At 41.0% G+C, this 27,579-nt stretch overlaps 1 protein-coding gene across 2 annotated transcripts in view; it reads right to left on the bottom strand.

Moving 5' to 3' along the window:
* Positions 1-27,579, bottom strand: part of UOX (urate oxidase) — a 98,984-nt gene that overhangs the window by 6,120 nt on the left and 65,285 nt on the right. For both annotated transcript variants that reach the window (XM_059883957.1, NM_001075648.2), the window contains 4 exon segments: positions 16,479-16,697; positions 14,492-14,608; positions 14,308-14,386; positions 898-1,084 (listed from right to left, as the gene is read on the bottom strand). In XM_059883957.1, coding sequence (XP_059739940.1) covers positions 898-1,084; positions 14,308-14,386; positions 14,492-14,608; positions 16,479-16,697 — 602 coding nt within the window.

Here is a 27,579-nt window from a genome sequence, read left to right as displayed (position 1 = left end):
CATTTCCAACCTAGCATATAATAAAAGGAGCAGAGCAACACTCTGCCCGTGGGAGGAAGCTACCGGAGGCAGATTCTAGCTCATAACAGGGTACAAGTTTCTAACAATTAGAACTTTGACAAAGGAATGAGATACCTGATCAAAAGCAAACTGGGAATTCAGAGGCCTAATCACTCCTTGTTTAGGATGTTAAAATAAAAGCCATACCTTTACAATGTTAAAGAACTTATCATTTAGAAAATGCTTCTGTAACTGTCATCTCGTTTTGAGTTTGGCCTATGGTGGCCAATTTGACCGGGACCAAGAGGTTTCCTAGGACATGGGACCTTCAGTGTTAAAATCAGGAAAGCCCTTGACAGACTGGGACGAGTTTGGTCAGCCTGGTTTAGCTCTCCCTGCACCTGCTATGAAGTGACAAGGCCACTATCCTCATTTGATCCAGCGATTCTGGAAGTGTGGCCTCTGCTCCAGCAGCATGGGAAACACCTGGGAGTTTGTTAGCAAATGCAACTTCTCGGGCCCCATTCCAGGCCACAGAATCAGAACCTCTGGGGATGGGCTCAGTGAGCTACAGTGTAACAAACCCTCCAAGTGGTTCTCATACCCAATCATGTTTGTGTACTACTGATGTAGTCAGTTAGGAAAGACAGCATCAGAGAAATCAGGCAGTCCACTTAAGGCTGTTATAGCTAAGAGCACCTAAGATTCAAGTGCAGGTTTACTAACTCAGAGTAAGACCAGTGTTCTTTCTGTTATCCATCAGAAGGGATTTCGTACAGTGGGGAGGCTGAACTAAATGGCCTCCAAGTTTCTCTTTCAGATTGAAGACTCCTAGGCCCCTGGAAAAGAGGGTGGATACTACCTGTGCCAGTGCCAAACCCTAGCCCTTCTTCGTACCAGGTGGCCTCAAAGTCCACATCTCTGCCCTGGTGGTAGCGCCATTTGCAGTACACTTGGGTAGCAAAGCACCGGTCCTTCACCTCAGGGAGGGTGGTGAACTGATCCTTGAGGAATCCTTCAAATCCAGACTGCGTTGTTTTCAGGACCTTGAGGTCTTTGATTCCAGAATGAATGACTGGAGGTCCTGTTTTAAGTCAAAAGGTAAGAGGGGATGAAGTCATAAAGGAAATAGTGCCTTCTTGCTGCCTAGCCCTGAGGATTCTGGGGTCAGTAAAACATGGCACCCCGTGTCTGTACAGAGAGCAACACCACTCCCCGAGTGTTCTGTCTCTTGGTCCCCTCTGAAGTCCATGTGATGAAGATGGTGTGCCTTTGCCCCATCTGAATTCCACAACTCCCTGCCTTCCCATGCCCTAAGAGAACTGAAGGGCAGAGACTGAACCTCCATGCTGTGTTGCAGCCCACAGGAACCTTTTTCTTAGGTACTTGCAGGTGTGTCTTCTAGGCCAAATTACCTTCCACATTTTGAGCTCCATCTCCCTCAGCAGGCAGTCATGCTGGAAAGAGTTCATAAACTCCTCAAAAGCAGCTCTTCTGTCCAGCACTGTGATGCCTTCAATTGGGGGTGGTTCTCATATGGGTTCTCTGTACTGCCAAATGGCTCCAGACCCCTCAGACCCCACCAGACCCCTCAGTTCCCTGTGGTTATGAACTCAGCAAACCCAGAAAATTTTATGAATGGGTAGCAGCATGGGCCCGAATGAGCCTAAATGGAGGCTGGGAAGATGAGACCAGTGATCCATAAGTTATAGATTGCATACATGGACACCCATAAAGGTTTTTAGCTTTTGGCTGAACTGAGAAGGGGCAAAGTTGGTTTGTGGGGACCTGGAGGAGAGAGGGCAGAGTTGAAAATATTGGAGGAGATGATATGTCTCTCTGGAAGTCCCTGACATCACCTCATGAGGTGCATTGGAAAGGTGGTAGGGAGAGAGGCAAAAATCTGAAAACCTCGTTTGCTTGTGCCGGGTAGTTCTAGCTCAGGGCCCAGGTGACAGGCAGGGTACTGAGTTGGTGAGGGGAAGAGTCTTTCTTTTTCCCTGTGGAATGCACTGAAGCTCCAGCAATTTGGTGTAGCCTGAAGAGCACATGGCACCAGCTAACACACTGGGAAGCCCAGGACACAGTGTCTGTGGAGAGCAGCTTTCTTCCCAAGGAGCAGTGGTAACTGGCACAGCAGACACTGGACAGAGCTGTGAGGCAGCAGCTGTCCTCAGTGGGTGCAGACTTCCCTCTGAGCCCCTGTGAGACAGCCCTCCCAGCTGGGAGAAGGTGGGAGAGTTGGGCTGGAGAGGAGCAACAGTTTGATAATAAGAGAACTACAAGACCAGGGAAATGCAGGAATTAACATCATCATGGCCTTATTTTGTATGTGCAGGCTGGTGAGGCCAGTATACTCAGGGAGCAGTTGGATGCAAACTCCCAATAGCATAGTCAAAGCAGGATGACTAAGGTCAACCTCTTTTAGATCTTGGAATTAGTCCTGACTAATATCTATCCCTTTTGACCTATAATCTTAAGTCAAAAGCTGGAGGTATATTATCATGCATCACTATGTTGCACATGGCCCTGGCTGAAGAACAGGAATGTAATCCATGATGGTCAGTTAAAATCCTAAACAGCTCTTAATAATCCAGTGGTTTACATCATCCTATGTGATTTCAATTGCTGTGGTTAACTTGGGAACTGTGGAGTTTCACAAGTAGGTAAACAATGATATATTTTTGATATTTTCCCAACCACATGTGTGTACCTACCAGAGAGAGCAGGGGCCATGGTTAGTGGTAGATCTGCTGATTAAATATGTGCCGCTTAAATAAGCATTCTGGCCAGAGTAGTCTAGGATAATGTGGTAAGATAGAAAATGGTATTTGTTTAACATTCCCAAGTTCCCACTGGAAGCTTTATTTGAAGAAGGATCAAGAGAATACCTGGACTTAATACCTTAAGTTGGTTGACTTCATCAGATTCTCTTGATGAAAGTGAAAGAGGAGAGTGAAAAAGTTGGATTAAAGCTCAACATTCAGAAAATGAAGATCATGGCATCTGGTCCCATCATCTCATGGGAAATAGATGGGGAAACAGTGGAAACAGTGTCAGACTTTATTTTTCTGGGCTCCAAAATCACTGCAGATGGTGACTGCAGCCACAAAATTAAAAGACGCTTACTCCTTGGAAGAAAAGTTATGACCAACCTAGATAGCACATTCAAAAGCAGAGACATTAATTTGTCAACAAAGGTCCATCTAGTCAAGGCTCTGTTTTTTCCAGTGGTCATGTATGGATGTGAGAGCTGGACTGTGAAGAAGGCTGAGCGCCGAAGAATTGATGCTTTTGAACTGTGGTGTTGGAGAAGACTCTTGAGAGTCCCTTGGACAGCAAGGAGATCCAACCAGTCCATTCTAAAGGAGATCAGCCCTGGGATTTCTTTGGAAGGAATGATGCTAAAGCTGAAACTCCAGTACTTTGGCCACCTCATGTGAAGAGTTGACTCATTGGAAAAGACTCTGATTCTGGGAGGGATTTGGGGGCAGGAGGAGAAGGGGATGACAGAGGATGAGATGGCTGGATGACATCACTGACTCGATGGACGTGAGTCTGAGTGAACTCCGGGAGTTGGTGATGGACAAGGAGGCCTGGCGTGCTGCGATTCGTGGGGTCATAAAGAGTCGGACATGACTGAGTGACTGAACTGAACTGAAGTGTATAAAAACACAATTCTGCAAAATCAGCATTTCAAAATGCAGTGTAGAGCTAATCCAAGTGAGTCTAGTCTCAGACCCAAGAGAATTGCAGAAGCAATCAATAAATATCCATTCAATGAATGAATGAATGAATGAATGCAATGCCATTGATTCACCTTAACAACTCAGCCTCATAACTTAGTGTCTTTTTCTTCTAGACAGTCCTCTTCTATCAGTCTCTAGCATTTCCCTTCCTGATCTGGTCCCTCTTCTCAGCTCTCAGACAGTACGGCAGGGGTAGAAGGGGAGGGCATCAGCACTGACTGAGAAGGTCCTGACTGCCAACATGCATCCTAGTCACATGGCTAGACACTAGCAGAGGTGGAGTTTGAACTCACCACCCCATTATGAGATTTCGTGCTTTTCTTCCCCCCTTTTGTATCACTTCCCATCCTCAAAATGTTTCCTCCTTCTTTCAGTTCTCTCTTTCCATTTCTGTAATGAAAGAGGACTTTGCAAGAGACAAGAAAGTTGCCACCACCATTCCACAATGTGCTTTGAGGGCTTCAGTTGAAAAATACCATCCCCATTGGTTTGAAATGAAGCATCACTTTTAGAAATGATCCCTATGTGTTTTGAAAATATTTTATCATTCAAAAATTTCCTATTGAAATACCAAGACCCCTTAAAGGAGTGACTCCTTAATATTTTATAAACCGGTATCATAATTTACTTCTAATAGTAATCCCTCCTAGGAAAAAAAATCCTCTAGAAATGAGACTTCAATTTCCAATCAGGAGTGGGGTTAGAACAAGTGGTGGGAACCCTGGAAGGTGGATAAAGAGAAGGCAAGAGAAACCAAAGGCAAACTCTATCCATTTCCACTTTTCCTATATAGATGGCCTTGATCACCAGTATCTCTGTGAGCCAACCAGACTTGGACCCCTCAGCTGTCCCAATCGTAAGAGGATTTCCAGATTCTGTGTTCCATACAGCTGAGTCCACAGTCTTGGGACTCTGATCCTTTGAATTCAATTCCAGTGCTCTTCATGCTTCTTCTCCCCTGTTTATGAGCAGTATTTCCCTGACAGAATTACTTAACCTCTCTCTATCTTGATTTTCTCATTTGCAGAAGATGATAATCATAACTATTTCCTAGAGGTGATCAATTCTAAGATGGTACACATAAAGGACTCAGTAAAATGGCTGCCCCGTTGGAAATGCTCTACAGAAGTTACTAAGATGATTTTGCCCTAACTGACTTCAAACCCCTGCAAATACTGCCCATGTTTCACAAAGGATCACTGGGTTCTGAAAACTCCTGACATGCCTTTCCTATCCACCTCTGGCCCTGGGGTGATATTTGTTCATCTTTGGGGATGTCAGTTTGCTAGGAAACTTTGAAATGATCTACTTTCTCGCTAGAATCTGAAAATGGAGAAAGCAGTTGTATTGTCTAATGTATTCTGGCTTCAGCTTCATGCAGTATAAAACATCTTACAGTCTCCTAGACAGTTCACTACCGCCATGGTTTAAGCAGAACGCAAACCGTCTACGCTGGTATGCTCATCATTCTCTGAACAACAACAACAAAAACTTATTCTCTTTGAATGTGAAAAATAAATTCTCTTGGCACACATCAGACACCCTCGATGAAATCTGGGAGCTTATTTTATCTTTTCTGCTGGCAGTGCCTCAGCTTACTGAACACTAGTAGGAACCTGAGCCTTTCAAATTCATGGGCCCATCAACTAAAAATATGATACTTCACACACTCTAAAAAAGATTCCAATTTAGAAGACAAGAAATAATTCAACCCCAAAGACTGTCCTTTTCTAGGTTACTTCCCATGAAACCACTTAATCAGCTCTTTTTTGCCTTTCTGCCATGTTTATGGAGTAACACAAAAGGAAGATTTCCACATTTTCCTTTGCTAGAACATAATCTTTTCCAGCTTTTAGTGTCCTCCTACACACTTAACAGATTGTGGTTTATCTGTCAGAGAAGCATACATCTTACCCCTTCAGGTCTCTAAAGGAAAGAAACTCACTGCAAATTAATAGAAAATAAGCCCGATTCCTTACCTACGCATCAGGTGTCACAAAGCACAAAGCTTTACTGAGCCAAGAAAAAAAAAAAAAAAATCCTGTCATGAAAAGGATAATTGCTTCCACGTTTAACACCTCCAAAAAGGACACAAATAGCTAAACGGGGGCTATTTTAAAACTATATTAAATAATTCTAGTAGAAAACCTCAAACCTGTAAAGTGCTAGAACAAGTGAAGATCAATTGAATATCATTTGCCTCTGAGAGTCCATTTAGCTCATGGAAGGAAGGTGAAAGCTCTCTGTGAGCAATTCTGGATGACGAGAGATGACGTCACCCCATGGAAGGACATTAACTGGGTTTTCGTACAGCAAAGTGATCCTCAAGACGATTTGTAAAAGATACTGTGCTTGCCAAGAAATTTTCATTTGAAATAACTGATGAGTGCCTTAGTCTTGACATCAGAATGACACAAGCAAACTTCTTGGCAGTGGCCCTCTCTGTCTTGAGTCTCCTATTTTCCTCTCTTCTCGTCCATCTGTCCTGCTTGACACCTCTTAAATCTCTTCTTCTGGACTTCAGTTTCATCTCCCCGCTTCCTTAAAACCACCTTCCTACCCCCGCTAGTCCCCATGTCAATAGATTTTTTTCACCACTAGAAGATAGTATCTCTTATTTGAAATATCTTCTTTATATTTCATTCCTTGATTTGGTTACGCTTTAGCTGCATTTTTATAATTAGTGTCAGCTTGGGAGAAATTTAATGCTTAAAGAATTATGTATTACAATTCAAATAGCGTGTGTGTGTGTGTGTGTTGGCAGGGTGTTCTGCTTATTTCAACTAGCTTAAATTAGTGACTTAACCATCCTAGTGACTTCAAGGCTTGTCTAAGCTTGCAGTTCACAGAGACTCATTAGAGAAAGAGTTCGGAAGATTGAGGCTCCATATAAAGCCTACACCACAGCCTGCGCCACACATGTAGAGCCTCGCTCTCCTCTCAGAGCTGAGGAAGTCATAAACATAGCACCCACCCTCATCCCTTTGGTGAAAAAATTTCTCTCTCTTCCAGAGTCCCCCATGGAACTAGCAGACTCTGAAACAGCTAGAAGTACACTTCATGATGTAACTTTAAAAGGTACGGTAGGAAACGATAGAGTGGTCGGAGTTTTACAGCAATTCTCAGGGCCTAAAATGGGTTCCTCAGATTCAGTGTGCTTTCTCTAAATGTTTGTTCAATCAATAAAAATGAATCCACTCCACTAGGAGAAACCCAGTTACATATCCTGCTGGGGAAAGTTGTAGGTTGAATGTGTGATTAAGTATATGTGTTCGAGAGGGCAGAATTCTCACGACTCTAGCCAGCCCCCCACTGAAAGTCTTATTTAGAGGGTTGTAACTTTCATGTATTGGAGAAGGAAATGGCAACCCACTCCAGTGTTCTTGCCTGGAGAATCCCAGGGATGGGGGAGCCTGGTGGGCTGCAGTCCATGGGGTCGCACAGAGTTGGACACGACTGAAGCGACTTAGCAGCAGCAGCAGCAACAATAGCCTTTGGGTTTCCCTGCTGGTGCAGTGACAAAGAATCTGCCTGTCATTGACAGTGCCTGTCATTCTGTATTGCAGAAAATGTGAGTTTGATCCCTGGGTTGGGAAGATCCCTGGAGAAGGAAATGGCAACCCATTCCAGTATTCTTGCCTGGAAAATCCCACGGACAGAGAAGCCTGGCAGGCTATAGTCTATAGGGTCACAAAAGATTCAGATATGACTTAGCAACTAAATAACAAAAAACAGTAAATAAATAAATTCCTGGAGTGGCCTTTAGCATGTGAACTGGAATGTGTGTGTGTGTCAGATAATAATTATTTTCTTCAGTTAAGCCTATGTAAGGGCATGTCTTATGACAATGATTGTACACTGAATCACCTCATGATATCTGTGGGTTTAGCTCTTGGAAAATAAGCAAATTAAGAATTAAACTTTGCTACCAAAAATCCAAAGAGGGACAGAGTACAAATATCATCTTCAAATAGACAATGCAGGAAGATACGCACATTCAGGGACTTGTGCACACACATACTGCACACACTCAGGCAGCAGATGCCTCCTCCCTTCAGATCCCTGCCAGCCCCACATGCTATGGGCGGGGGCGCAGGGTTTACTGGGCTCTAGACAGTCAAGCTGGAGCTCTGGGAACATCGCCACAGTGATCGCAACACCCTGAAGTTTTCTCCAGAAAGAAAAAGCATTGGGCCTGATTCTGTTGATAAGTTTTCCCACCCTGCAGCAGCCAGGTGACTAGCATGCAAGCTGATGATAGCTCCTGGTAATTCCTGGAAAGAACAGGATGTGAAACCTGTCTTCTTTCTTTGATCAGCTGAGCCCTATATTTGGCCACTCCACTTCCACCTCCAGGGCTCTGCTAAATATTCTTGCAGAGGGAGGTCACCAATGTCTAAGTGCCAAACTGCACAATCTCTTCAGCCTCCTTTCAAGCCAAATTTTTTAACCTTCCTGCAGCAGAGATCATGGGCAGCTTCTCTCCTTCCTGGGTCCTTGGCTAGACTACATTCCCCAGCCTTCAGGTGTGGTTGTGTAATTGGGTTCTCTTCGTGTGATGTGCTCTGTGCGACTTTCAGGCTTGGTGCTATGCTTGAGTGGTTTTGTCCCTCCGTTTCCTTCTCCAAGCTCTTTGCTTCCACTTGTCTGGTATGGGATCCACTCTCAAGGTGACCCAGAAAGGAAAGGATTAAAATGTCTGGTTGCATCAACCTGGGTTCCTGAATAAATTCCTGGAGCAGAGCATCCTCCCAACACACTCACATACACAGTGAACTTGACTTTTACACATAGCAGTAAACTTTGTGTAGGAAGCCCCTGCATATAAGCTTACTTGTTATGCATTCTGCTACCCCAATAACTATCCCTCATTTCTTGAAATGTCCTTTTCCTTTTGCTTCCATAATACCGTTGTCTCCAAGTTTCCTCCTGTCTCTCTGACCATTCTTCTGTCTCAGTCTTTAAGCTTTTAACTCTTGAACTGGGGAATTTCCCACGGCCTGTTCATCTTTCCTCTTCTCACTTTATATGTTTTTCTGGATTAGTCCTTCTTCCCATGGCTTCACCAACTATCAGTCTCCACATCTTTTCCTTATTTCCAAACGCACCAGCTTCCTCTGGAAACTTCCTCATTATATGTATTATTCTTAGTCAACACTCCCGGGCTCCTGACTTTAGGGTAACTTTAACCCCTCCTTTTCTCTACCCTTGCATCCCTATGCAATTACACAGACCTATTAAGCACACTTCAAAAATGCCTCACATAATGTCCCTCCCCAGCTTCTGCAGTCCCTCCGTCTCTGCCTCTACTGCCCGAGGTCAGCCTACATCATTACTTCATCTCTGCAGCAAGTCTCCAAATGTTTCCCTGTGGCCTATTTCTCTAGCCAGTTCACCATAATCTTGGTCAGAATTACCCAAATGTACACATACATACAAAAAGACCTTCCCTGGATCTCTATAATCATTCAAAATAATAATAATAACAGCTTTCTTTCAAGGAGTGCTTCTTATATGTTAGGGACTATGCTAAATGCTTTCAATTAACATTTATTTCCTTTAATTATCTGGATAATTGCTAAGGTAGACATTTATCCTCATCTTACAAATTAAAAAACACTGAAGTAGTGTATTTAATGTGCTAACAGTCACGAAGTTATTAAGTGGTGGTGGTTTAGTCACTAAGTCGTGTCTGACTTTTGTGACTGCCTGCTAGGTTCCTTTGTCCATGGGATTTCCCAAGCAAGAATACTGGAGTGGGTTGCCAATTCCCTTCTCCGGGGGATCTTGGCAACCCAGGGACTGAAACCAGGTCTCCTGCATTGCAGGCAGATTTATCATCTGAACCACCAGGGAAGCCCATTAAGTAGTGGAGCTCAAGTTCAAAAACACTTCAGTTTTCATAGAATAAAAGTAGGAAATCTAGTAGGGAGAAAAAAATACAAAAGTAATAAATGCTAGTAGGGAGATTAAAAGACAAAAGTAATGAATTAATTCATATCCACAATAAGAAGTTAAGGGATACACAAAATATTTAGATTAGAAAATAATATCAAAAACAGTAATCATGAGGGGAGGAGAATACAAATGCAAAGTATCTATCTATCTATATAGATAGATAGATTGCTATGCAAAAACCTCATGGTAACCACAAAACAAAAATCTATAATAGATATTCACACAGAAAAAGAAAAAGAAATCCAAACTTAATACTAAAGATAGTCATCAAATCACAAAAGAAGAGAACAAAAGAAGTAAAGGGGAAAAACACCTACAAAACAAACCCAAAACAATTGATAAAATGACAATAGGAACAAGCTACTGCTGCTATTGTTTAGTCGCTCAGTCGTGTCTGACTCTTTGTGACCCCATGGACGGTAGCCCACCAGGCTCCGCTGTCTATGGGATATTCCAGGCAAGAATACTGGAGTGGGTTGTCATTTCCTTCCCCAGGAGATCTTCCTGACCCAGAGATCAAACCCACATGTCCTGCTTGGCAGATAAATTCTTTACCACTGAGCCACCTGGGAAACCAATGGGAACATATATACCAATAATTGCTTAAACATAAATGGACTAAATGATCCAACCAAAGGATATAGACTGGCTGAATGGGTAAAGAAACAGCTTCCATATGTGCTGCCTACAAAAGACTCACTTCAGATCTAGAGATATACACAGACTGAAAGCGAGGGGATTAGTAAAAGGTATTTCATGAAAATGGAAATCAAAAGAAAGCTAGAGGGAATTCCTTGGTGGTCCAGTGGTTAAGAATCCTCCTGACAGCACAGGGGATATGGGTTCAATCCCTGGTCTGGAAAGATGCCACATGCCTTAGTGGGAAAACTAAGCCCATGCACAACTGCCAAGCCAGTGCTCCAGAGCCAGTGTGCCACAACTACTGAAGCACGTGTACCCAGAGCCCGTGCTCTTAAACAAGAGAAACTATCACAATGAGAACTCACTCACTGCACGCACTAAATGAACTCACACACTACAAGAGTGGCCCCCACTCACCACAACTAGAGAAATCCTGTGTATAGTGATGAAGACCCAGCACAGCCAATAAATAAATACAATTTTTAAAAGAGAAAGCTGGAGTAGCCATACTTATATCAGACAAAATAGACTTTAAAATAAAGGCTGTGAGAAAAGATAAGAATTTACAATGGAGAAAAGATAGTCTCTTCAATAAGTGGTGCTGGGAAAACAGGACAGCTATATGTAAATGATTGAAGATAGAACATTCTCTAATATCATATACAAAAAAATAATCTCAAAATGGATTAAAGACCTAAATGTAAGACCAGATACTATAAAACTCCTAGAGGAAAACATTGGCAGAACACTGAAATAAACTGCAGGAAAATTTTTTTATATTCATCCCCTGCTGCTGCTGCTAAGTCACTTCAGTTGTGTCCAACTCTGTGCAACCCCAGAGACGGCAGCCCACCAGGCTCCCCCATCCCTGGGATTCTCCAGGCAAGAACACTGGAGTGGGTTGCCATTTCCTTCTCCAATGCATGAAAATGAAAAGTCAAAGTGAAGTCGCTCAGTCGTGTCCAACCCTCAGCGACCCCATGGACACCCCAGGAGCCCACCAGGCTCCTCCATCCATGGGATTTTCCAGGCAAGAGTACATCTCCTAGAGTAATACAAATAGAAAAATAAATAAATAGGGCCAAATTAAACTTAAAAACTTTTGCACAGCAAATAAACCCATAAACAAAGTGAATAGACAACCTATGGACTGGGAGATGTCAAGGGATTAATTTCCAAAATATATAAATAACTCATACAGCTTAATATAAAAAAGCAAACAATGCAATCAGAAAATGGTCAGAAGACCTAAAGAGAAATTTCTCAGAAAAAGACATACAGACGGCCAATAGGCACATGAAAAATGCACAATATTGCTAATTTGGGGCTTCCCTGGTGGCTCAGACAGTAAAGAATCTGCCTGCAAAGCAGGAGACCCGGTTTCAATCCCTGGGTTGTGAAGATCCCCTGGAGAAGGGAATGGCAACCCATTCCAGTTTTTTTGCCTGGAGAATTCCATAGACAGAGGAGCCTGGCAGGCTACAATTCATGGGGTTGCACAGACTTGGACATGACTGTTCATGCACATATACACACATTGCTAATTTTAGAAAAATACAAAACTACAATGAAGTATCACTCTCAGATCAGAATGGCCATTATTTAAAAAGTCTACTGATAATAAATGCCAGAGAGACTGTGGAGAGAAAGGAATTAATCATATGATCCTGCTATCCCACTCCTGGGCATATATCCAAAGGAAATTCTAATTTGAAAAGATACAGGCATTCCAACATTTATAGCAGCACTGTTTACAATAGTCAAGACATGGAACGGTTTCCCTGGTGGCTCAGTGGTTAAAAAAAAATCCTGCCAGTGCAGAAGATTCAGATTCACTCTCTGGGTCAGGAAGATCCCCTGAGAAGGAAAAAGGAGACCTGCGAATCCCGTGGACAGAGGAGCCTAGTGGGCTGTAGTCCATGGGGTCACAAATGAGTTGGACACGACGTAGCGACCAAACAACAACAACAACAAAAATAGCAACAAGACATAGAAGCAACCTAAATACCCATAGGCAGATGAATGGATAAAGAATATTTATTACTCAGTCATAATAAAGAATGAAATAATGCCATTTGCAGCAACATGGATGAATCTAGAGATTATCATATTGAGTGAAGTAAATCAGACAAAGAAATATATGATATCACTTACAAGTGGAATCTAAAAAAAAAGATACAAATGAATTTATTTACAAAGCAGAAATAGACTCACAGACACAGAACCTGACCTTATGGTTACCAAAAGGGATAGCAGCTATGAGAAGAAGATAAACTGGGAATTTGGGATTAATATATACACATTACTACATATAAAATAGATAAACAAGGACCTAATATATAGCACAAGGAACTGTATTCAATATCTTGCATTTAAATGATCTCTAATGGAAAAGAAGCTGAAAAAGAATATATATATACACATAAATGTATATGTGTGTGTATAACTGAATCATTCTGCTGTACATCTGAAACTAACACAACACTGTAAGTTAAACTATAATGTAAAAAATGGTTTACATTTAAAAAATTAAAATAGGAAAGCAATAAAGGAAGCAAAATATCTTAGTCTGCAAGAACTGTAGACTTAGCTACCATGCAAAAACTTCCTCATTGCACCAGGGTTTTGTTTTGTTTTCTTTTGTTTTTGGCCATGCTGCTCAGCTTGTAGGATCTTAGCTCCTGAACCAGAGATCCAACCAAGGCCCTCAATGGTGAAAGTGTGGTGTCCTAACCACTTGACCACCAGGAATTCCCTAGTTACACCAGTCTTGCTAGTACAGTAGATTAAGGTCCAAACCAACCTCTTCACATTTGGAGGATTTAAAAACTCACTATCTTCTCAACTTATCAACTAGTTATTCAGTCTTCTTTATATAATAATAATTTCATAACTGTTAATCAAACACTGAGAAGGCTCTGGCTGTGCCTAGAATTTAATACAGATAGGGAAAACATTAAATGATTAAAATGTTAAATGACTAGGACGTTCTAAGGGAAGGCAGCACCCAGTAGAACTCAGAATAAGAAGCACTTGTATTTTACTAATCTTTTAAAAGATATTTATGATGTTTACCAGATACCACCTTAAATTCTTAGTGAAGAGAGCTAGAAATGAAAGAAAGATAAAGTAAAAGAAATGAAATGAAAGAAACACGTGGGAAAGAGAAGGAGAGGAGACAAAAGAAAAGAGAGATGAAAAAAGAAAAAATTCAGAGTCCTCACTTTCAGTTTATAATGATCACTAAAGTTTATTTTTCATTAGGATAGGGACATTTCTACCATGGTGGCTTCACGGTTCTTAAAGTTCATCTAGTCCAACTCTTAACCAATTATTGAGCTCTATTCTGACAACCTCAACAAATCAATGGAAGATATACTTTGCTAAGTTTAGTCATCAGTACCAAGAAGGTCTAAATTATAATTATGTTCCACAGTTAATGTTTAGATTTCTTATTAAACAGAAAGAACTATATAATTGTCACTGCTATTTTAAATGAAGCTTATTTTATTATAATTATAATAATATCAATGGTTTTATTATTAGGACAAAATAAGGAAACATGATTGTTATTTTCTAGGTATTTCCTATAAAGTTATTATAATCATAGTTTGGTATAGTACAAAAAGCACTGATCAGAAATTTCAGAGATTTGAGAGTTTTGTCAGCCTGAGTCTTTTTTTCCTCTCACCTCAAGATCATGAAATAAAAATGATTGACCCCACTCAACCCCCAGATTTGTTGCAAAGAGTATTATTTCATCTTTATACTTTTAAGATAAAAAGCAGATAGTTCTTTAATGTAATCCAAGGTCACAACTTTCATTCCCATCTCAGATTTAAAAGAGTTCAAAATTCTCTACAGTTCTCCTTGGTGCTGATAAACAGAGTTGTTTAGAAGAAGAAAAAAAAAACTAAAATTGCTATTACAGAATCAAACATGAAAGACATTTTCTCACCACTCCTCAACTGTTCAACCTCACAGAAATGCGTTCCAGTGGGAGTATGAATAAATGCATGGACGTGCTTAACTCCATTCTGAAAATTAGAAAAAAAAAAAAAGATTGTTTCCAGTAAAATTTCAGCATATGTCATAAAGCCAATGTCTTTAATTAAACTGAGAACACAAATAAGTGAGGCAACCTTTTCAAAACGCTTCCAAGGGACTTCTTCCACGTAGACTTGAACTCGAATGACGTGGTTAAAAGAAGAAAGGAAATGCTCACAGATATTCATAGCAAAAGTTTCTATGCTTTTGATCTATAAAGAGAAACAAATGTGAATGAGCAGCAATAGTTGCCCCAATTGAAAGTCATTTTTAAATATCCATGGGACTCTCTTTCCTGATCAAGTGTTTTTTAGAATCAGAGAAATGAAGACTTAGAAAGAATCTTAGAAATGATTTTATCTTTTTATCCCAATTTTTCACATGGGCCCCTAAGTGTAGTTAATGGATCACCATCACCAGGTGAGACCACCCTGTTTTTAAAAGAAAACTGTGTGCTGGAGAGGATGTGTCTGTCCATCAGTGGATGAGCAAAAAGGAACTGAATATTTAGATTCTCCTCGAGATGAGCTCAGTCATCACCCATGCCAGCAAAAGTATTGCAGGATACTCCAAACACTCTGCTCTCTTTATGAGGCTGGCAAACAGACCTCCCAGTTTCCCCAGGAAAAATGTTAAGGAAGGGTCACTTCAGCTTTCTTTCCTTGCAAACATGCCTTCTACAGACCATCTCCAACTCTCCACCCCCATAAAGCAGCTCCCTACTTCCACCCAATTCTTCATATTAATCTCTATTTTATGGTACTAGCTCAGTCTACAGATTATTTATGGTTTTGAGTATAATTAAGGTAGACTATACAGGTTTCCAGGATAGTTTTGTTTCGTATCTGAGGTTTATAAGCATTCTATTGAACTCTCAAAAGTATCTTGGTTTGGATAAGAAATTATGGTCGCTACAAACAATGAATGAATTTTTTTTAAACATCCAGGTCCATTCCTTCACTTTTCTGTATCTCTCACATAGTACAGGAAATATAAGAATTTTTGGTACCCAACCATCTTCTTAAACACAGTACTAGAAGCTTATTTTCAATTTATTTTTAAAGAAAGCAATGCCTTTTTCCAGAACACTGTCTATGCTTGCTGGGCCGTTATGATTAGCAAGAGAAAGGTTCACGGTGGAGACAGGCCTTGCAGAAATAATCTTTCAATTAGTTTGTTCATTTCATGCATTATAGGTGTGGATTTCATGCAAAATCATGGAAAAAGAAATTTTCTAGTCTACATTTCTTGTCTTTTTAAACTTCTTGGTAAATAAAAAATCATCCTGAATTGCCCAGAAATCTGGTGGTCACCCAGCACAATTTCACTCACACTTTTTAGAGAAATCTGAGGTAAAGTGCTAAAAAAAAAAATCAGATTCTCTTAGTTCCAAGACCCTTTTTAAAAGTACAGTTACCATCAAATATGGACACTAAGTGGTCATAGAGTTGAGAAAATTAGGAAGGCATTAAAAGTTGGACAAATAGATTTCAAACTGTATCTTATACTGAATTTTCTTCTTTAGTAATACCAAGAAGAGAAATGGTACTTTCTTCTATGAATACACACCATTCTTAAAGAAAGAAACAAAACAATAGGACTCAAATAAATGCATGGCAACAATGGGTAAAATTCTAATCTGAAATTGTCTCAGAGCCTTGATTTGCCAATGATCCTAAATAAGTGATAACATGTAAATTTGTCAAATAGGATTCTCTGCCTTCTAAAAGATGTTGTACTGAGTTGAAAACCAAGGAAACAGAACAAAGAGGGAACAGAAAAAGAAAAGCAAATAAAGTGGTAAGTTTTTTTAAAAAGGGAAATTGGGGAACACATATATACCTGTGGCAGATTCATTTTGATATTTGGCAAAACTAATACAATTTGTAAAGTTTAAAAATAAAATAAAATTTAAAAAAAAGAATTTTAGAATAGAAAAGGATCTTTTTTCCAATGGCTTAAATGTACAAATAAAATTAAAACGTACAGGGAACTTGAAATAAGCAAGTACTATCCTCACAGTATAGTGCAGTGAATTCGCCATCCAGATAGGCAGCATCTAAGAAGAAGAATAACACATACGCCTTTGAACTTGGCCAGGACTTGAACTGTGTTCTTGATGGTGTCTGTCGGGATGATGTCTGAATTGTCTCCATGCAGGTACTCTCTTCTGGAGTTTAGAGTAAGTTGCACTGAAGTTGCCACTTCCTTAATGCTGTGGTATTTTCCATCCCGCTGAATATGAAGAACTTTTACCATATCCTTACCATAACCAGTTCGGACAAACTCCACTTCATCATTCTGCAATGAAAATAGTCATCTTATTGAAGAAGGCTAGATGAAAACCAGAAGTCAACCGCAATTTCTTTTATTTTTAATTGGGGGATAATTTCTTTACAATATTGTGTTGGTCTCTGCCATACATCAACATGAATCAGCTATAGGTAAAAATATGTCCCCTCTCTCTTGAATGCAATTTCTTTTAGCCTTAATTTTATCATATAATTGCAAATGGTGAGAGTCAAATTATTCATGAAACCAAGATCATGCCTTACCTTTGAAGAATGAGAACTTGTATGGAGAAAAGAGAATTGCAAGAAATAGACTAAAATATATCAGGTTAGCCTTAAGAGAGACAGGTAGATGACTTTCTTGATAATACTAACCAATGATAATAAAAACAGTACCTTATAAGTCTAACTATTTACTCTGTCTTAATTAATCTCTACTAACTTAATCCTTGGAGAAGGCAATGGCACCCGACTCCAGTGCTCTTGCCTGGAGGATCCCACGGACGGAGGAGCCTGGTGGGCTGCAGTCCATGGGGTTGCTAAGAGTTGGACATGACTGAGCGACTTCACTTTCACTTTTCACTTTCAGGCATTGGAGGAGGAAATGGCAACCCACTCCAGTATTCTTGCCTGGAGAATCCCAGGGACGGGGGAGCCTGGTGGGCTGCCATCTATGGGGTCACACAGAGTCGGACACGACTGAAGCGACTTAGCAGCAGCAGCAGCAGCAGCAACTTAATCCTTGTATCAGCTCCATGAAGTAATATTATTTCCATTTTCCAGAGAGAAAAACTGAGGTTCAAAGAATTTAAGTGACTTGCCCTATTTAGTAAAGGATAGAGCCAAGAATTCACCCTCAGGGCTGTTGACTCCAAATTGTGTACTTCTAACCCCTGTATAAACTGCCTTCCTCTATAAAAGTGTTTTGACAATGTTATCTGGAAATAATCATACCCTTCTTTTTATAGAGAGTAGTATTCTAGAGAAACAGCCCTATGATCAAAAAAAACAACTGGAAAATTGCTTCTTCTACTTGCTACCAGGAAGAAGAGCAATTAGTGACAGGGTCTTGATGACCTTCAGCAGCACAGAGCCAGGGCCATCTGGCTGTAGGGAGAGCTATGCTTTTAGAGAAGAGACACTTAATAAAAGCCAGTGATTGATTCCTTAGTATCCCTGTCTGAAGCTGGAGCCCTCACTGGCGTTTACGCCTGTCTCCACTGCTAGGCCCTTTAAGACTTGTGCCTAGGCTTTCTTGGTATTTGAGAAAAGAGGCAGGAGGGAGCAGAGGAACAGGAAAACTTATTTTATTTAGCATGAATATTGTCATAGAAATGGTAATAAGAAAAGGTGACAAAAATAAAAGTAAATCAAAAACAACATGCAGTGAGAATCTGGGGAGGTCACAAAGAAGAAACCTCACCTGCTAATCACAAATATGTGATATGCTCAGACAGGTCAGGAACTGCCTGAATACCTACCTACATTTAAAAAAATCACCACACCCCCTAGGAGGAATTTTAAAATACTAAAATTAGAAATTATTGTCATATCCTTTATCAAATTGAGGTAGGGGAGGCTGTCTTAAATCTAGGGGATACAGTCTAGTAGGGCTTGCTGCTATTGTTACTGCACATATCCTGAGGGTCAGAGGTGTTTGCATTCAGTGCTTCCCCTGTAGGAGTGACATGCGGAAGGGACACTCTGAGAGAGTCTCCTCAGAAGCCTCTGACCCAATCTTTGGGGGACTCATCTTCAAGAAAAACATCAATAAGAAAATCTGAAGACAAGACTTAAAGGATCCTAATAAGAACTCTCTCTGGAGAAGGAAATGGCAACCCACTCCAGTACTCTTGCCTGGAAAATCCCATGGGAGGAGGAGCCTGGTAGGCTACAGTCTATGGGGTCTCAAACAGTCGGACACGACTGAACGACTTCACTTTCTATAAAAACTCTAATGCTGACTGGGAAAGAGGCACAGTTGTGTGATTGTTCAGTTCAGTTCAGTTCAGTCGCTCAGTCATGTCTGACTCTTTGCGACCCCATGAATCCCAGCACGCCAGGCCTCCCTGTCCATCACCAACTCCCGGAGTTCACCCAGACTCACATCCATCGAGTCAGTGATGCCATTCAGCCATCTCATCCTCTGTTGTCCCCTTCTCCTCCTGCCTCCAATCCCTCCCAGTATCAGAGTCTTTTCCAATGAGTCAACTCTTCACATGAGGTGGCCAAAGTACTGGAATTTCAGCTTCAGCATCATTCACTCCAAAGAAATCCCAGGGCTGATCTCCTTCAGAATGGACTGGTTGGATCTCCTTGCAGTCCAAGGGACTCTCAAGAGTCTTCTCCAACACCACAGTTCAAAGGCATCAATTCTTCGGCGCTCAGCCTTCTTCACAGTCCAACTCTCACATCCATACATGACCACAGAAAAAACCATAGCCTTGACTAGACGAACCTTTGTTGGCAAAGTAATGTCTCTGCTTTTGAATATGCTATTGAGGTTGGTCATAACTTTCCTTCCAAGGAGGAAGCGTCTTTTAATTTCATGGCTGCAGTCACCATCTGCAGTGATTTTGGAGCCCCAAAAAATAAAGTCTGACACTGTTTCCACTGTTTCCCCCATCTATTTGCCACGAAGTGATGGGACCGGATGCCATGATCTTCGTTTTCTGAATGTTGAGCTTTAAGTGGCTTTGAAATCAGACCAGGTCCAAATTCTGCCCTGCCATTTATAGCTTTGTGGCTTTGACAAATAATTTGATGTCTGTAAGCCCAAGTTTCCCCCTTGTTTGTAAAAATGGAGATAACTATCTCAACAAATGCTGGTGAATGTGAAGGGCTGGGCTCCATCCCTGGTACCCACTGATGCAGTGAGGTCCCCCGTAGCAAGAGAGGCCATGTCAGGTCTGGCTGTGGATGCAGCAGCAGCAGCAGAGACAGCAGAAGGAACCCTGAGCAAGGGCACTAGTTTCTGGAGTGGGAAGCCCTGCTGGTAGCAGCAGAAGGAAGACTGGTGTTTTCTAGAACCACTATGAATTCTACCCAGAAGAGGGAGGCGCTTGGCTGGCTTGGGGTCCCTGGGTGATATGGCCTGGGGTCCAGGACCAGAGGTCTCTGAGACCTTCCAGCAACCTCGGCACACAGCAAGACTCCATAAATATTACTCCTCAGTCCCATTCCCTGCCACTAAGTACCCATGCTGGTTAGTCCATTGAAAGCAAGTTCAGTTCAGTTCAGTCGCTCAGTCATGTCCAACTCTTTGCAACCCCATGAATCGCAGTATGCCAGGCGTCCCTGTCCATCACCAACTCCCGGAGTCTACCCAAACCAATGTCCATCGAGTCGGTGATGCCACCCAGCCATCTCATCCTCTGTCGTCCCCTTCTCCTCCTACCCCCAATCCCTCCCAGCATTAGGGTCTTTTCCAATGAGTCAACTCTTCGCATCAGCTGGCCAAAGTTTTGGAGTTTCAGCTGCAGCATCAGTCCTTCCAATGTACACCCAGGACTGATCTCCTTTAGGATGGACTGGTTGGATCTCCTTGCTGTCCAAGGGACTCGGAAGAGTTCTCCAACACCACAGTTTAAAATCATCAATTCTTTGGCGCTCAGCTTTCTTCACAGTCCAACTCTCACATCCATACACGACCACTGGGAAAACCATAGCCTTGACTAGACGGACCTTTGTTGGCAAAGTAATGTCTCTGCTTTTGAATATGCTATCTAGGTTGGTCATAACTTTCCTTCCAAGGAGGAAGCGTCTTTTAATTTCATGGCTGCAGTCACCATCTGCAGTGATTTTGGAGCCCAGAAAAATAAAGTCTGACACAGTTTCCACTGTTTCCCCATCTATTTGCCATGAAGTGATGGGACCAGATGCCATGATCTTAGTCTTCTGAATGTTGAGCTTTAAACCAACTTTTTCACTCTCCTCTTTCTCTTTCATCAAGAGGCTTTTTAGTTCCTCTTCACTTTCTGCCATAAGGGTGGTGTCATCTGCATATCTGAGGTGATTAATATTTCTCCCGGCAATCTTGATTCCAGCTTGTGCTTCTTCCAGCCCAGCGTTTCTCATGATGTACTCTGCATATAAGTTAAACAAGCAGGGTGACAATATACAGCCTTGATGTACTCCTTATCCTATTTGGAACCAGTCTGTTGTTCCATGTCCAGTTCTAACAGTTGCTTCCTGACCTGCATATAGGTTTCTCAAGAGGCAGGTCAGATGGTCTGGTATTCCCATCTCTTTCAGAATTTTCCACAGTTTATTGTGATCCACACAGTCAAAGGCTTTGGCATAGTCAACAAAGCAGAAATAGATGTTTTTTCTGGAACTCTCTTGCTTCTTTGATGATCCAGCAGATGTTGGCAATTTGATCTCTGGTTCCTCTGCCCTTTTTAAAATCAGCTTGAACATCTGGAAGTTCACAGTTCATGTATTGCTGAAGCCTGGCTTGGAGAATTTTGAGCTTTACTTTACTAGCATGTGCTGCTGCTGCTGCTGCTGCTAAGTCACTTCAGTCATGTCCGACTTACTAGTGTGTGAGATGAGGCAATTGTGCAGAAGTTGGAGCATTCTTTGGCATTGCCTTTCTCTGGGATTGAAATGAAAACTGACCTTTTCCAGTCCTGTGGCCACTGCTGAGTTTTCCAAATATGCTGGCATATTGAGTGCAGCACTTTCACATCATCATCTCTCAGGATTTGAAATAGCTCAACTGGAATTCCATCACCTCCACTAGTTTTGTTCATAGTGATGCTGTCTAAGGCCCACTTGACTTCACATTCCAGCATGTCTGGCTCTAGATGAGTGATCACACCATGGTGATTTTTTGGGTCGTGAAGATAATTGAGCCCGAGATTATTGAGCCCATCTTTGCATGAAATGTTCCCTTGGTATCTCTAATTTTCTTGAAAAGATCTCTACTCTTTCGCATTCTGTTGTTTTTCTGTATTTCTTTGCACTGATCGCTGAGAAAGGCTTTTTTTAATCTCTCCTTGCTATTCTTTAGAACTCTGCATTCAGATGGCAATATCTTTCCTTTTCTCCTTTGCTTTTCACTTCTCTTCTTTTCACAGCTATTTGTAAGGCCTCCTCAGACAGCCATTTTGCTTTTTTGCATTTCTTTTTCTTGGGGGTGGTCTTGATCCCTGTCTCCTGTACAATGTCACGAACCTCCGTCCATAGTTCATCAGGCACTCTGTCTATCAGATCTAGTCCCTTAAATCTATTTCTCATTTCCACTGTATAATCATAAAGGATTTGATTTAGGTCATACCTGAATGGTCCAGTGGTTTTCCCTACTTTCTTCAATTTAAGTCTGAATTTGACAATAAGGAGTTCATGATCTGAGCCACAGTCAGCTCCCAGTCTTGTTTTTGCTGACTGTATAGAGCTTCTCCATCCTTGCCTGCAAAGAATATAATCAATCTGATTTCGGTGTTGACCATCTGGTGATGTCTATGTGTAGAGTCTTCTCTTGTGTTGTCAGAAGAGGGTGTTTGCTATGACCAGTGCATTCTCTTGGCAAAACTCTATTAGCCTTTGCCCAGAAAGCAAGTAGTTACCATGAGATACCAAGAAAGATGGAATGGAAGCTACCCTTCATATCCCCACTCCTGCTCACCAATCCAGCTTTATATTCTACCACATTCTACTTCAAACTGCACTTTGGCTATCCTGAGCTAATTGTGGTCACCCTGGCTCTGCTTGCTTTTTGCTCTGCCATAGGCCTTTGAATTTACTATTACTTATTTCTTGAACATTCTTCTCTTCCTTTGTATCTGACTACCAATCTCTTCACCTGACTAACTTCTGACTCAGCTTCTTTAAATCTCAGATGTCACTTCCACCAGGTAATCTACCCCAGCCCTTTAAGTCTGAAGTAGGTGCCCGTTCTGTGTGATCTAAAAATGCTCTGTTATTGCCTTATCAAAGACTTTATCAAGTAGAACTATAACTGCCTCTTCATGTGTGTGATTTGTTCAAAAACAGTAAGCCTTGAAAGCAAAAACAATTTCCATCTTGGTCGCCATAGCAACCCCCATGCTCAGCAGAGTTTTGGGAACATAAATAGGTGCCTAATAAATGTATCAGGAATGACTGACTGCTGCCCCATCACCTGCACCTCTTGTGTAGTGACACGGACTCACTCGTTCATGAACATGCCCCTAAGATTTCAATACAGGAAGAGCTGCTTCAGCTCAGAACCCCCATCAGGAAGTTCCTCTTCCTAGAAAAGAGGGGAAGGCAACTTCTGCTCTCTGATCACCATAGCACAGAGATCACAGGAACAGCTGGCCGGAGAATAAGGTCAGGAAGGGCAGAGTTGAGGGTAGACAGAGTCAGTGACACAGCACAAAGCGTTCACAATGCTGACAAGACAGAGCGCTCCAGCACCACACAGCCACCCGGGGTTCGTGGGTGACACATGCAGGAGAGGTCAGCAACCTTAGAAAGCCCCTGCCTAGGCCTTGGCGCTCCAGCAAAGGCTGAGTAATTATGTTTACTGAGCAAATGAGTCAGAATAAAGAGGACATAACCATCTGAGGCTAGAGCAAGAAGGAACAGGAACAGTGTGGGACACTCAAGAGTCCCTCAGCAGGACCTGACAGAACAGATAACGGCCCAGGCCAGACTGAGGCTGTTCTCAGTGAAGCCTCCCCAGTTCTGTAGTCTGAGAACCAGAAGTAGGTGCCAGAATCCTATTGTGTACACTGCACAGTGTGGGGCAGAGATCCACATCCAAGATAACCAGATAGGAAAACACCAAGGCTGCTCTCATCTGCAGGGTGGGTGGGGAGCTGAGAGGATGGAATCCGATGGGCCAAGTGTGAGTTCCTGTTCTGCCACCTATTAACTCTCTGAATGGAAGTAAATTTCTTCATTTGTAAAATCAATAATACTAGAACCAATCTATCAGGATTGCTGTGAGGATTATATGACCAAAAAAAAACCAACATAAAACACTTGGAAAAGTACCTGGCAAATAATAAATGTTCAACAAACATTAGCTATGATTACCATTAATGAACAATGATTGTATGTCGTATTTTGCATCAAAGGGTTCTTCCAGTTACCATTAGAGAGAACTACTCAGGCTGCACGTCAGTCCAGAACTAGGGTGGCTAAACTCAAAGACTGCTGCTATGATCCAGCCTGCTTCTGCCTTCATACTTTGATTGTCCTTCCTCAGGCTTATGTGGCTTGGGGGAACACAGTTATAAAAAACTTAATTTCCTAGAGCAGAACTCTCGACAAAGTATCAGTAGGAGTAAATCTATACTTGGCACTGCATGAGAAAAGTTCCCTTTTCTTAGACAAGTCTTGAAATATAAAGGAATAGAGAATCATTGATTGCCTCTAAGTAATGTTGGAGAGAACTCTCAGAGATTTTAAATGACTCGTACATTTTCACTTCTGCAGTGAGATACTGAGTGTTCTGTTTTTCCCAGGTCACACTGAAAGTGATGTAGATTGTCACTACGGGTCTAGGATTTGCTAGCCTGGGGTCTGTTAAGGTCTATAAGGTCCCGTGGATGGATCTGAGGTCGAAAATATTAGGAAAGACAAGGGAAATTTTTATAAATTTAAATTTTAGAATGACTAGAATTTTCTCTCAAGTATTAGAGGAGCTCTTGTAAGCATATCTCTACCCACCATAATAGAGGGAAATACAGAAGTGCGAGCTATTTTGGACTCATCACTCATGTATAAATACCAATTCAGTTGCAGCGTGCAGTGATAGATGGAAGAACTCGGCCAGGAAACATGCCTCCCTCCTTGTCTTTGGAATGTGTTAGAGAAGTCCTTCCAATTCTCTGCCTAGGTTCTTCCTTTGCCTGGGTATTTTCTTGGGCATTTGTGAACAAGAAGACTTCCAAGAAAAATGCTGAACTAGTATGAGAAAAAAAGAGCATTCATATGAACCATCTTAATATCATTTTGGTGGATCTTAATAATATATAATGATAAAAACAATAATGATAAATAATAACGCTAGAGGCAACTTTTTTTTTTTTTTTGGCTGCTTAGGATCTACTAAATGTCAGATGGAAAAATATTGATATCTCATAGAAAATGTCATGTTGCTTTAGGTTGTATAGTGGCTCATTTTTACTATCAAGGGGGGATATGCCTCGAGTTATGTTCAAAGTGTTTTGACTAACACTAAGGGATTTGTCGAGCAGAGGTTTCAAGAACAATGTAAAAATTCATAAGCATAATTATTGTAGAAAAGGCGACCTGTCACCTAATGAAGACTCCATTTATAAGTGCTCGGTTATTTTCATACTTCTGCCTGTTACAAAGGAAGAGAGACTCATTACTAAATGCAAAGGGAAATGCTAATTTTCTTCTTGCCAGCCTCTCCAAGGTAGCAACAGCGTTAGCTGGAACAGACCTCTGGAGCCTCTAGAATTAGGGGCAAGAAATCTCACAACAAAGAATTGATGGAGGGACTTCCCTGGTGGTCCAGTGGTTAAGACTCTGCTCTCCCAATGCAGGGGGCCCAGGTTCATTCCCTCGTCAGGGAACTAGATCCTACATGCTGCAACTAAACATCCCTCTTGCCACAGCTATGACTCAACACAGTCGTATAAATAAATAAATATATATTTTTTAAACTTTGTAAAAAAATAAAATAAAAAGAATTGATGGAGACTTCCAAACATGCAGTTGGAAGGAAATTCTACTGAAATGCATACACTGAAAGATTTCTGTTTCCTAATGTGTAAGACTTACAAGTAAAAATAAGAGTAGCAACCATTTAGTGAGGGTTTGATACATGTTGGGAAATTTGCATGTATGATTTCCTCTAACCCTTTACCAGAACACTGTGAAGCATATATCCTTAATCAAGTTTCACAAAGGAAGACTTTAAGGTTAAGTACTTGTCAAGGTCACACAGTTATTGGGTGACAGAGGCAGGAGGAAAACCCAGCCCATTTGCCCTAAAATGATATGTTCTATCTCACTACATCAAAGTCCCTACACTCATTAGGGAGAGAAAGGAAGTCCTCTGATCCCAACAGAGGGAGGGAAGTGGACATGCTATTGTAGAAACTTGCACTTCTATATATTTAAAAATTTTCCATCCATTAAAGACCTACACTATCTAATCTATTCCTCACAAAAACCCTGTGATTTGGTGGGAAGAACATTTATTTTAAAATAAGCCACATCAGTGATGTTAAGCAAGTTTCCCGAAGTCACATAGCTGACAGGCAGATTGTCTGGTCCTCTTCTGATTATTCTCCTTATCTTTTTTTTTAATCACATCTTCATCAACAATTCTTTATGTTACAAATACCTGGGCCATTTTGCTTGTCTCAGCCCATTTCATCAAAATAACAATGCAACAAGCATATCAACTTTTTCTTTCAGTTTGTCACATTCTAGATTTTACTCTGTATATTAATAGTTTTTTTAACAGTTTGAACAAAATTAAAGTTGGACTTAAAATGTTGTAGTATATAGGTGAAAGTAGCACAGTTGTGTCTGACTCTTTGCGACCCTATGGACTGTAGCCTGTCACACTCCTTTGTCCGCAGAATTCTCCAGTCAAGTGTACTGGAGTGGGCTGCCATGCCCTTCTCCAGGGGATCTTATCCACCCAGGGATCGAACCCACCTCTCCCACATTGTGGGCAGATTCTTTACCGTCTGAGCCACCAGCAAAGCCATGCCTCAAAGAGTTATTGAGGCTAAAGAAACAAAGCCAGCAGTCTAATACCCAGGAGTCTTTGCAAGATGAATGCACTGTGCTGAAGCCAACATAGACCATGCTGGCTTCATGGACAAACCCAACTGTATCTCATCCTCACATTCTCACATATAAAGCTTTAAGGAACATGAACTCATAATGAAAAATCAAAAGCATACATAGTAACAAGGTATCTTGAGAGAGAGTCACAGAAATAACAGGTAGCAAAGTCTGAGCTGCAAAGAGTTCAGATATTGGAATTATCAGACACAAAATGTAAAATCATGTATTTAATATTTTTACAGAAATAAAAGAGAAAATTAAGATAGCTTGTCTTGAAAAAGAAATTAAAAAACCATAAAAAAAGACCAAGAAAATTTGAAAAAGAATCCAACAGAGCTTCTAGAAATGCACTAATAAGTGGATTAAGAAACAGACTGAAACAGAAAGAATTAGTTATTTGTAAGAGATAGATTAAGTAATAATTTAATCTTGCCAAAGAGATTGATCTGGGAGACTGACCCAAATAAAGAATCAAAGATTGAAGCAGATACACAGGAGATCGAACATATGAAAGAAACATAAAATGTATTTACAAAACAGAAACAGACTCACAAACATAAGAGTTTATTGTTATTTGTTTATCCCCTTATTGTTACCAAAGGGGAAAGGTTGGAGGAAGGGATAAATTAGGAATTTATGAGTAACATATACACTCTACTATATATAAAATAGATAACTAACAAGGACCTACTGTATAGCACAGAGAACTCTATACTCAATATTTTGTATCTTAGTCACTTTGTTGTACAACTGAAACTAACAAAACATTGTAAATCAACTATACTTCGATGAAAAAAAATTCTTTTTTAGAAAAAGAATAGTATAAAAATGTACTAGAAAGATATGACAGAGATAATGTGAAAGAGGCAAAATTTGGAGAGATTAAGACTGAGCTTTTTGCAACTAGAGATTATCTTACTAAGTAAGTTAGAAAGAGAAAGGCAAATATCGTATGATATCACTTATATGTGGAATCTAAAATATGACACAAACGAACCTGTCTATGAAACAGAATCAAAGACATGGAGAACAGACGTGGGGAGGAGGTTAGCGGAGGAATGGAATAGGAGGTGGGGTTAGCAAATGTAAGCTTTTATACATAGAACAGATAAACAACTAGACTC

This window comes from Bos taurus, chromosome 3 (assembly GCF_002263795.3).
Source record: "Bos taurus isolate L1 Dominette 01449 registration number 42190680 breed Hereford chromosome 3, ARS-UCD2.0, whole genome shotgun sequence".
Lineage (NCBI taxonomy): Eukaryota > Metazoa > Chordata > Mammalia > Artiodactyla > Bovidae > Bos > Bos taurus.
Note: the sequence above shows the minus strand (reverse complement) of the source record. Positions and strands in the feature narration are given on the sequence as shown.